We start from the raw sequence: 10,557 nt of genomic DNA on the forward strand, positions 1-10,557 counted from the left end.
GTTCTTAAGTTATAATTTTTGTTCTCTCACTAAATTTTAAAATCTTATTAAAAATTCTAAAAGAAAGCTTTCCACTGTAGGTTATGGCCATTGCTCCAACCCATTATATATGGCAACGAGAACGCTCTATGCATCACAGTGGAGCTGTTAGAAACTACAACAGAGATGAAGTTCAACTGCCCCGGGGACCTAGTGCCACACCGGTAGATTGTTCACTATGTGGTAAAAAAGGAAGATATGTTAGACTGGGATTGTCTTCATCATCATCATCATCATCCAGTGATACAGTAGAAGTGGTGGAGAAACATTCTCAGGAATCACACAACTCATTCTCAATGGACAAAATAGTTGATACTTCTCAAGCTTATAGCTATTCTCAAGGTATGATTTAGCAATATGGCAGATCTATGCGCCTTAGTAATGAATCGAAGTTATCTATTGACCTGTATAGTCCTTGTAGGCAGCAGTACATAATAATTTTATACTATAACAATATGAGTTAAATTAGTATTGAAAAATTTGCCCTTTTCAGTTGCTACTTTTTATTTTGGTATCTGTTTTGTGGTAGCTTACCTAAACTAAGAGATTTTTAACGTGACTTGTTAAATTAAAACTTAATTCACCATGGATCCCAAGTATTTTAAGAGCCTGAACCATTTTCTTTGAAGTGTTTATTTTATTCAAAGCAAGTTTGAAGAAGAAAATAAATTTACTTCTAATCTCACCATCCAGCTTTATCAGTGAGTAACTATTGGTTTCTTTTACACACTTTTAATGGAATAAAAGTAACATGTAACGTATTAGTTTTAGGTGGGCGACATAATGATTTAATAAATGTTGCAAAATGATTAACACAATTTTAGTTAACATCCATCACCACACATAGTTTGTTTTTGTTTTTTTCTTGTAATGAAAACTTTTAGGGTTTTCTTAGCAACTCTCTTAGCAACTCTCAAATATAGGATCTTGTTAACTATAGTCACTGTGCTGTATATTATATCCCCAGGCCTTATTTATCTTATTAAGCAGTCACTTCCGTCGCTCAATCGTGTCGGACTCGTTGCGACCCCATGGACTGCAGCACTCCAGGCCTCCCTGTCCATCACCAACTCCCGGAGCTTACTCAAACTCAGGTCCATTGAGTCAGTGATGCCATCTAACCATCTTATCCTCTGTCGTCCCCTTCTCCTGCCCTCAATCTTTCCCAGCATCAGGGTCTTTTAGAATGAGTCAGCTCTTTGCATCGAGTGGCCAAAGTACTGGTTTCAGCTTCAACATCAGTCCTTCCAATGAATTTTCAGCACTGATTTCCTTTACGATGGACTGGTTGGATCTCCTTGCAGTCCAAGGGACTCTCAGAAGTTTTCTCTAACACCACAGTTCAAAAGCATCAATTCTTCGGCATTCAACTTACTTTACAGTCCAACTCTCACACCCATAAACGACTACTGGAAAAACCATAGCCTTGACTAGACGGACCTTTGTTGACAAAGTAATGTCTCTGCTTTTTAATATGCTGTCTAGGTTGGTTATAGCTTTCCTTCCAAAGAGGAAGCGGCTTTTAATTTCATGGCTTCAGTCACCATCTGCAGTGATTTTGGAGCCCCCAAAAATAAAGTCTGACACTGTTTCCACTGTCTCCCCATCTATTTCCCACGAGCTGGTGGGACCAGATGTCATGATCTTAGTTTTCTGAATACTGAGCTTGAAGCCAACTTTTTCACTCTCCTCTTTCACTTTCATCAAGAGGCTCTTTAGTTCTTCTTTGCTTTCTGTCAATAAGGGTGGTATCATCTGCATATCTGAGTTTTGATATTTCACCTGGCAATCTTGACTACAGTTTGTGCTTCAGCCAGCCCAGCGTTTCTCATAATTTACTCTGCATATAAGTTAAATAAGCAGGGTGACAGTATACAGCCTTGACATACTCCTTTTCCTATTTGGAACCAGTCTGTTGTTCCATGTCCAGTTGCTTCCTGACCTGCATACAGGTTTCTCAAGAGGCAGGTCAGGTGGTCTGGTATTCTCATCTCTTTCAGAATTTTCCATTTTGTAGTGATCCACACAGTTAAAGGCTTTGGTGTAGTCTATAAAGCAGAAATAGAAGTTTCTCTGGAACTTTCTTGCTTTTTCAATGATCCAGTGAATGTTGGCAATTTGATCTCTGGTTCCTCTGGCTTTCTTAAAACCAGTTTGAATGTCTGGAAGTTCACAGTTGACGTATGTTGAAGCCTGGGTTGGAGAATTTTGAGCCTTACTTTACTAGCATGTGAGATGAGTGCAATTGTGCAGTAGTTTGAGCATTCTTTACCATTGCCTTTCTTTTGGATTGGAATGCACACTGACCTTTTCCAGTCCTGTGGTCACTGCTGAGTTTTCCAAATTTGCTGGCATATTGAGTGCAGCACTTTCACAGCATCATCTTTTCGGATTTCAAATAGCTCAACTGGAATTCCATCACCTCCACTAGCTTTGTTCATAGTGATCCTTCCTAAGGCCCACTTGACTTCACGTTCCAGGATGTCTGGCTCTAGGTGAGTGATCACACCATCATGGTTATCTGGGTCATGAAGATCTTTGTTGTATAGTTCTTCTGTGTATTCTTGCCACCTCTTCTTAATATCTTATGCTTCTGTTAGGTCCATACCATTTCTGTCCTTTATTGAGCCCATCTTTGCATGAAATGTTCCCTTGGTATCTCTAATTTTTTTGAAGAGATCTCTAGTCTTTCCCATTCTATTTTCCTCTATTTCTTTGCATTGATCACTGAGGAAGACTTATCTCTCCTTGCTGTTCTTTGGAACTCTGCATTCAAATGGGTATATCTTTCCTTTTTGTTTCCCTTCTTTTCACAGTTATTTGTAAGGCCTCCTCAGGCACCCATTTTGCTTTTTTGCATTTCTTTTTCTTGGGGATGGCCTTGATTCCTGTCTCCTGTACAATGTCACGAACCTCTCACCATCATTCATCAGGCACTCTGTCTATCAGACCTAGTCCCTTAAATCTATTTTTCACTTCCACTGTATAATCGTAAGGGATTTGATTTAGGTCATACCTGAATGGTCTAGTGGTTTTCCCTACTTTCTTCAATTTAAGCCTGAATTTGGCAATAAGGAATTCATAATCTGAGCCACAGTCAGCTCCCTGTCTTGTTCTTGCTGACTGTATAGTGCTTCTCCACCTTTGTCTGCAAAGAATATAATCAATCTGATTTCGGTGTTGACCATCTGGTGATGTCCATGTGTAGAGTCTTCTCTTGTGTTGTTGAAAGAGGGTGTTTACTATGACCAGTGCATTCTCTTGACAAAACTCTACCATGAGCTCATTCCCATGGTGGGGGTGAATTGTCCCACCATATCAGAGTCAGGAGCACTGCAGGAAAAGGGGCCCAGTCAGCTAGAGGCCACGAAGACACTGTCATTTATCTTATTACTGGAAGTTTATACTTTCCACTACTTTCACCCATTGTCCCTTTCCTCGCCACCTCTGGCAACCACCATCTGGTGGGGTATCTATGAGTTTGGCTTTTTTTTTTGATTCCACATATAAGTGATATCACATGGTATTTGCCTTTCACTATCTCATTTATTTCACTTAGCACAGTGCCCTCAAGGTCCATCCATGTTGTCACAAATGGTAGATATCCTTCTTTTAAAGAGGAGTGTGTGTGTGTGTATGTGTGTGTGTGTGTGTGTGTAAAATATTCTCATTTTATTTTCTTTATCCATTCATGTGTTGATGGACAATTCAGTTGTTTCCATTCCATTTCTTGACTATTGCAAATAATGCTGCAGTGAACATGGAGATGCAGGTGTCTTTTCAAGATAGTGGTTTTGTTTCCTTCAGATAATACCCAGAGGTGGGATTGCTGGATCATATAGTAGTTCTATTTTTAATTTTTTGAGGAACCTGTATACTGTTTTTCATAGTGACTGCATCCAACAGTGCACAAGGGTTCCCTTTTCTTCACATCCCTACCAAAACTTATTTCTTGTTAGCTGCCATTCTAACAGGTGTGAGATGTTAGATCATTGTGGATTTAATTTGCATTTCCCTGCTAATTAGTGATGTTGAACACCTTTTCATGTACCTGTTGCCCATTTGTATGTCTTCTTTGGAAAAATGTCTGTTCATTTCCTCTGCCCATCTTTTGATTGGATTTTTTTTCTGTTGAGTTTTATGAGTTCATTATATATTTTGGATATTAACCCTTTATCAGATATAAGATTTGCAAATATTTTCTCCCATTTTGTAGGTTGCCTTTTCATTTGTTGATGGTTTCTAATACCATAGAGAGCTTTTTAGTTTGATGTTATTCCACTCTTTATTTTTGCTTTTGTTGCCTTTGCTTTTGGTATAAAATCCAAAAAGCAATTGTCAAAACCAATTTCAAGGGCCTTACCCTCTGTTTCTTCTAGGTGTTTTGTGGTTTCAAGTCTTAAATCCATTTATTTTTGTGCATGGTTTAAGATACTGGTCCAGTTTTAAACTCTTTTACATGTGGCTATCCAGTTTTTCCAACACTATTTATTGATGAGACTATCTTTTCCCAATGGGTTTTTGGCTCCTTTGTCATAAATTAACCATATGTGTGGGTTTATTTCTGTGCTCTCCATTCTATTCCATTGACCTATGTATGTGTCTGTTTTTATGCCAATATCATACTGTATTAATATTGTTTTGTAATACTATACACTTTTCTGTTTCTATTTTCTGTTTTTTCCATGTTTTTTTTTTCACTTATCTTAAAGCACTTCCCATTTGTCATTATTTAGTCTTTGAAAACCTGATTTTTAGTCATGACATGGTATAATTGCCACAATTTATTTGCATATTTCTTTGGGGTGATTTACATGTTTTTGAACAATGGTTATTGTTGTTCAGTTGCCCAGTCATGTCTGACTCATACCGCATGGACTGCATCACACCAGGCCTTCCTGTCCCTCACCATCTCCTGAAGCTTGCCCAAGTTCATGTCCATTGCATCGGTGATACTATCCACATCTCATCCTCTGACACCTTCTTCTCCTTCTTCCCTCAGTCTTTCCCAGCATCAGGGACTTTTCCAGTGACATTCACATCAGCCATTCACATCACATGACCAAAATACTGGAGATTCAGCTTCAGCATTAGTCCTTTCAACAAGTATTCACAGTTGATTTCCCTTAAGATTGACTGGTTTGATCTCCTTGCTGTCCAAGGGACTTTCAGGAGTCTTCTCTAGCACCACAGTTCGAAGGCATCAATTCTTTGGTATTCTGCCTTCTTTATGGTCCAGCTCTCACAACCATATGTGACCACTGGGAAGACCATAGCATTGATTATACAGATATTTATTGGCAGTCTATGAACTGGACCATTCAGGTATGACCTAAATCAAATCCCTTATGATTATACAGTGGAAGTGAGAAATAGATTTAAGGGACTAGATCTGATAGAGTGCCTGATGAATGATGGTCGGAGGTTCGTGACACTGTACAGGAAACAGGGATCAAGACCATCCCCAAGAAAAAGAAATGCAAAAAAGCAAAATGGGTGCCTGAGGAGGCCTTACAAATAGCTGTGAAAAGAAGGGAAGTGAAAAGGAAAGGAGAAAAGGAAAGATACACCCATTTGAATGCAGAGTTCCAAAGAATAGCAAGGAGAGATAAGAAAGTCTTCCTCAGTGATCAATGCAAAGAAATAGAGGGAAACAATAGAACGGGAAAGACTAGAGATCTCTTCAAGAAAATTAGAGATACCAAGGGAACATTTCATGCAAAGATGGGCTCAATAAAGGACAGAAATGGTATGGACCTAACAGAAGCATAAGATATTAAGAAGAGGTGGCAAGAATACACAGAAGAACTATACAACAAAGATCTTCATGACCCAGATAACCATGATGGTGTGATCACTCACCTAGAGCCAGACATCCTGGAATGTGAAGTCAAGTGGGCCTTAGGAAGGATCACTATGAACAAAGCTAGTGGAGGTGATGGAATTCCAGTTGAGCTATTTGAAATCCGAAAAGATGATGCTGTGAAAGTGCTGCACTCAATATGCCAGCAAATTTGGAAAACTCAGCAGTGACCACAGGACTGGAAAAGGTCAGTGTGCATTCCAATCCAAAAGAAAGGCAATGGTAAAGAATGCTCAAACTACTGCACAATTGCACTCATCTCACATGCTAGTAAAGTAAGGCTCAAAATTCTCCAACCCAGGCTTCAACATACGTCAACTGTGAACTTCTAGACTTTCAAGCTGGTTTTAGAAAAGGCAGAGGAACCAGAGATCAAATTGCCAACATCCGCTGGATCATCGAAAAAGCAAGAGAGTTCCAGAAAAACATCTATTTCTGCTTTATAGACTACGCCAAAGCCTTTAACTGTGTGGATCACTACAAACTGGAGAATTCTGAAAGAGATGAGAATACCAGACCACCTGACCTGCCTCTTGAGAAACCTGTATGCAGGTCAGGAAGCAACTGGACATGGAACAATAGACTGGTTCCAAATAGGAAAAGGAGTATGTCAAGGCTGTATACTGTCACCCTGCTTATTTAACTTATATGCAGAGTAAATTATGAGAAATGCTGGGCTGGATGCAGCACAAGCTGGAATCAAGATTGCCAGGTGAAATATCAATAAACTCAGATATGCAGATGATACCACCCTTATGACAGAAAGCAAAGAACTAAAGAGCCTCTTGATGAAAGTGAAAGAGGAGAGTGAAAAAGTTGGCTTCAAGCTCAGTATTCAGAAAACTAAGATCATGGCATCTGGTCCCATCACTTCATGGCAAATAGATGGAGAAACAATGGAAACAGTGGAAACAGTGGCTGACTTTATTCTGGGGGGCTCCAAAATCACTGCAGATTGTGATTGCAGCCATGAAATTAAAAGCCGCTTACTCCTTGGAAGGAAAGTTATAACCAACCTAGACAGCATATTAAAAAGCAGAGACATTACTTTGTCAACAAAGGTCCGTCTAGTCAAAGCTATGGTTTTTCCAGTAGTTATGTATGGATGTGAGAGTTGGACTATAAAGAAAGCTGGGCGCAGAAGAATTGATGCTTTTTGAACTGTGGTGTTGGAGAAGACTCTTGAGAGTCCCTTGGACTGCAAGGAGATCTAACCAGTCCATCCTAAAGGAGATCAGTCCTGGGTGTTCATTGCAAGGACTGATGTTGAAGCTGAAACTCCAGTACTTTGGCCACCTGATGCAAAGAGCTGACTCATTCTAAGAGACCCTGATGCTAGGAAAGATTGAGGGCAGGAGCAGAAGGGGACGACAGAGGATAAGATGGTTAGATGGCATCACTGACTCAGTGGACATGAATTTGGGAGTTGGTGATGGACAGGGAGGCCTGGCGTGCTGCGGTTCATGGGGTTCCAAAGAGTCAGACAAGACTGAGCAACTGAACTGAACTGAACTGGAGATACATTGAGTCAACCACATTATAATTTCCATTTAAATTATATTTAGAAAGGTTGTTTTTCTCTGACATTTCCCAATTTGAAACAGAACCAGAATAATATTCTACCAGCAGTGATCCTTTTTACTTCTTATAGTACCTTTGTCCCAGACTTTCACCCATCTGAACATAGGACTGGCAATTTCTTATGCCTCTAAGACTATAATGAGACCCACATTATTTCAGAATTTCACCTATTTATTTTTACCACTCAGCTACTGAAGTTTCACTAAAAGAAAAACTAATCTCTTAAGACTCTTGAAGGTAGGGGTCATGCCTGTCATTGTTCCCTTCCCTGCTCAGGTGGTAAAAAAGAATCTGCCTGCAATTTGGAAGACCTGGGTTTGATCCCTGGGTTGGGAAGATCTCCTGGAGAAGGGTATGGCAGCCCACTTTGGTATTCCTGACTGGAGAATTCCATGGGCAGAGGAGCCTGGTGGGCTATAGTCCATGGGGGTCACAAAGTTGGACACAACTGAGCAACTAACACTTTCACTTTCACTGGCCATACTAATCACTAAATATTTTGACTGATAGTTTAGTCTCTTCCCTTGTAACATCTTCAACCATAATTTTTATTTGTTCACTCATATTGCAGGGTAAATAGGATCTACCATAGGCTAAATTATAAAATAAGAGTTGCCTTTAAGTATCCCTCTCCTCTCTCCCAGCTCCTTTTGCTTACACTCTTTTATCCTCATAACAGGTAAGATTTACTAGATGTTTAAAATGTTCTGTGCAATGTGCTGAGCAGTTTACATTCATAACCTCAGTACTCACAGCCAAGCCAAGGTAAATACTAGTGTTTCCACTTTGTAGATAAGGAAGCAGAGGCTTAGAGAGGTTAAATACTTTCCCCAAGGTGATAAGAGTGACACTTGAGCCCAGGTCTGAATCTACTACAGCCTGAATTCCTATGATGCTATTCTGACCTCTTTGATGAAATCCTGCCTTCTGTGGTGAAAAATAAGTTGTTACAGAAGTCCGAGCTGACTGCCAAGGACTAAGAAATTGGTGAGAGCATTAAGAAACGAAGTCCCTGATGGAAGGCTGTATGAACTAGAAGAGAATTCCAACCACAACTTGAACAAATATTTAAAGAAAGAAGAACAGAAGCACTTATATTTTATTCAAACTAGCCCCTTAGATATCAAGAGTAGTCACAGTCTACACTTAGGCTTTGATATTTCAATGGGAAATCAGAGTGCACCAATGGAGGAAGAGGCTCTGCCAGTCAGCTTGCTTCAAGGAAAGAAAAAAAAAAAAAAGCAGGTCTTTGAGGGATTTTAGGTGAAGAGGGGGCACTTGATTTAGGGCAATTGTAAACAATTCTGCTTTCATCCTTTTCTGGATGAACACCCTGACACCCTGGCTTAGGATATATAAGTCCTATATAGGAAGAAACAATTACTTTCTCATTTCTGTTTTGTTCTCAGTATTAATTCAAGGCTAGTGTAAAACCTATTGTTTCAGGATGACAGAGGGTAGGCAATACAAAGAAAAATTACTGTTCATACATACACTTGACCAATAAACACTTAAATTCATTTTCCCTCAATAGGTTTAACAAGAGAGTGAGCTAATTGGGGCTGGGGAGGTTTAAGGATAACATGATATTATCAGGACAGTGGTCATTCTCTTACTGCCTCAGCAGCTGTTGATGCCAGTAGTGGCCTCTATTCAGCAAAATTCTCTTCCTCCAGTTCACATAAGGTTGCTGGAATCACCTAAGGTTTGTGGTTGCAGATGATTCATTCTCCAGGAGAGATACAAAGAACTGATGATCTCCAGGCTTTTATGCTAAAACTAGCAATAGATGGTATCCATGCTTCCATCCTTCTTTCAAATACAAGCAACTTCTTGCTTTTCAGGTTAAAATTATGTTTTTCTACCTTAACAATTTTTTTCTCAAAACAACATGTTCAACAAATAAGTTTATATAAACATTTATAACATTTATTAAGAATAAAATAGTTGGTTTTGGTAAGATTGTGGGGGATAGATGAAGCATTCTGTACAAATTTACATGCATCACAATCACCAATAATGTGCTAAGCTACCTTATAAAGGTTTAAACAAATAATTTTTCCTCAAAAATAAATCCTTCTCATTTAACACTCGACTCCACCAAGAAATCTGAAGTGACACTATGACATTCATTTTACTGATGAAGAAACAAACTCAGAAAAGTCACAGTTGCATAGTAAAATAGCAACAATAAAAACACCAAGATGGAACCCAGTTGTATCTGAAGAGATAGTACATGTTTATACCAACTGAATTACCTTATGCTATTTTAAGCCTATGGCACCTAGGCTAATCTATCTGAAACATGGATACATATTATTATGTATTATCTGAGGACTCCCCAGAGTTTAGAGTGAAGCCAAGGGAAAGAAAGCAGTATTCCAAACCTTACTCCTGGGTCATGTAGGCAGACATAAGACATTCCAACTGCTATATAATCTAAAAGCAAATAATTTTCCCTCAAAAATAAATCCTTCTCTGAACTTATTTACTTTTGTCATTACCACTGTTCTAGTCATCCCATTTAAAAATCTTTAATGAAGGCATAATCAGGGCTTATAAATTACCAATGCTAATTATATGATCAACATTTACGAGCACAAAAGATTTCAAAATTAACTCTGCAGGGTAAGAGACATAGTGAAGGCTGTTCCAAGGAAGTAATTTATGAGCTGGGTGTTGACTGAATCCTGTTCAGCCCTGAGAAATAAGGGAAAGGGCTTCTGAACAGTGGATGAAAGTTTGAGTATATATAGCTTCTCTCCCTCTACATCTAGTGAACCACCAGCTTATCTGGTTCTTCCTTTACAATAATTTTTTAGATTCTCTCCTTTTCCACCATTCCTAGTTGTATATGTATATTGTACAACCACCTCATAGTTGTACACTATGTGTTACTATGAAATTTCTCATTTGATGGTTTTTCCTTCCTTTAAATACTCAAGACATTGCTAACAGACTTTTAAAAAATACCTGCTTTTGCATAAACACAGAAAGTTAACTTTCCTACTGATTCTGAAGTAAGTTCAAAATCAAAGTCTTCCACAATCCATGAGCTATATACTTACATTTCC

The 10,557-nt window shown here is 38.9% G+C and overlaps 1 protein-coding gene across 2 annotated transcripts in view; it reads left to right on the forward strand.

Annotated features, from left to right (window-relative positions):
- Positions 1-10,557, forward strand: part of SPDYA (speedy/RINGO cell cycle regulator family member A) — a 36,155-nt gene that overhangs the window by 23,493 nt on the left and 2,105 nt on the right. For both annotated transcript variants that reach the window (XM_065928924.1, XM_065928923.1), the window contains exon 7: positions 81-381. In XM_065928924.1, coding sequence (XP_065784996.1) covers positions 81-381 — 301 coding nt within the window. The remainder of the gene's footprint in view (positions 1-80; positions 382-10,557) is intronic.

Source organism: Muntiacus reevesi, chromosome 3, assembly GCF_963930625.1.
Source record: "Muntiacus reevesi chromosome 3, mMunRee1.1, whole genome shotgun sequence".
In the NCBI taxonomy this organism is placed as follows: Eukaryota; Metazoa; Chordata; class Mammalia; order Artiodactyla; family Cervidae; genus Muntiacus; species Muntiacus reevesi.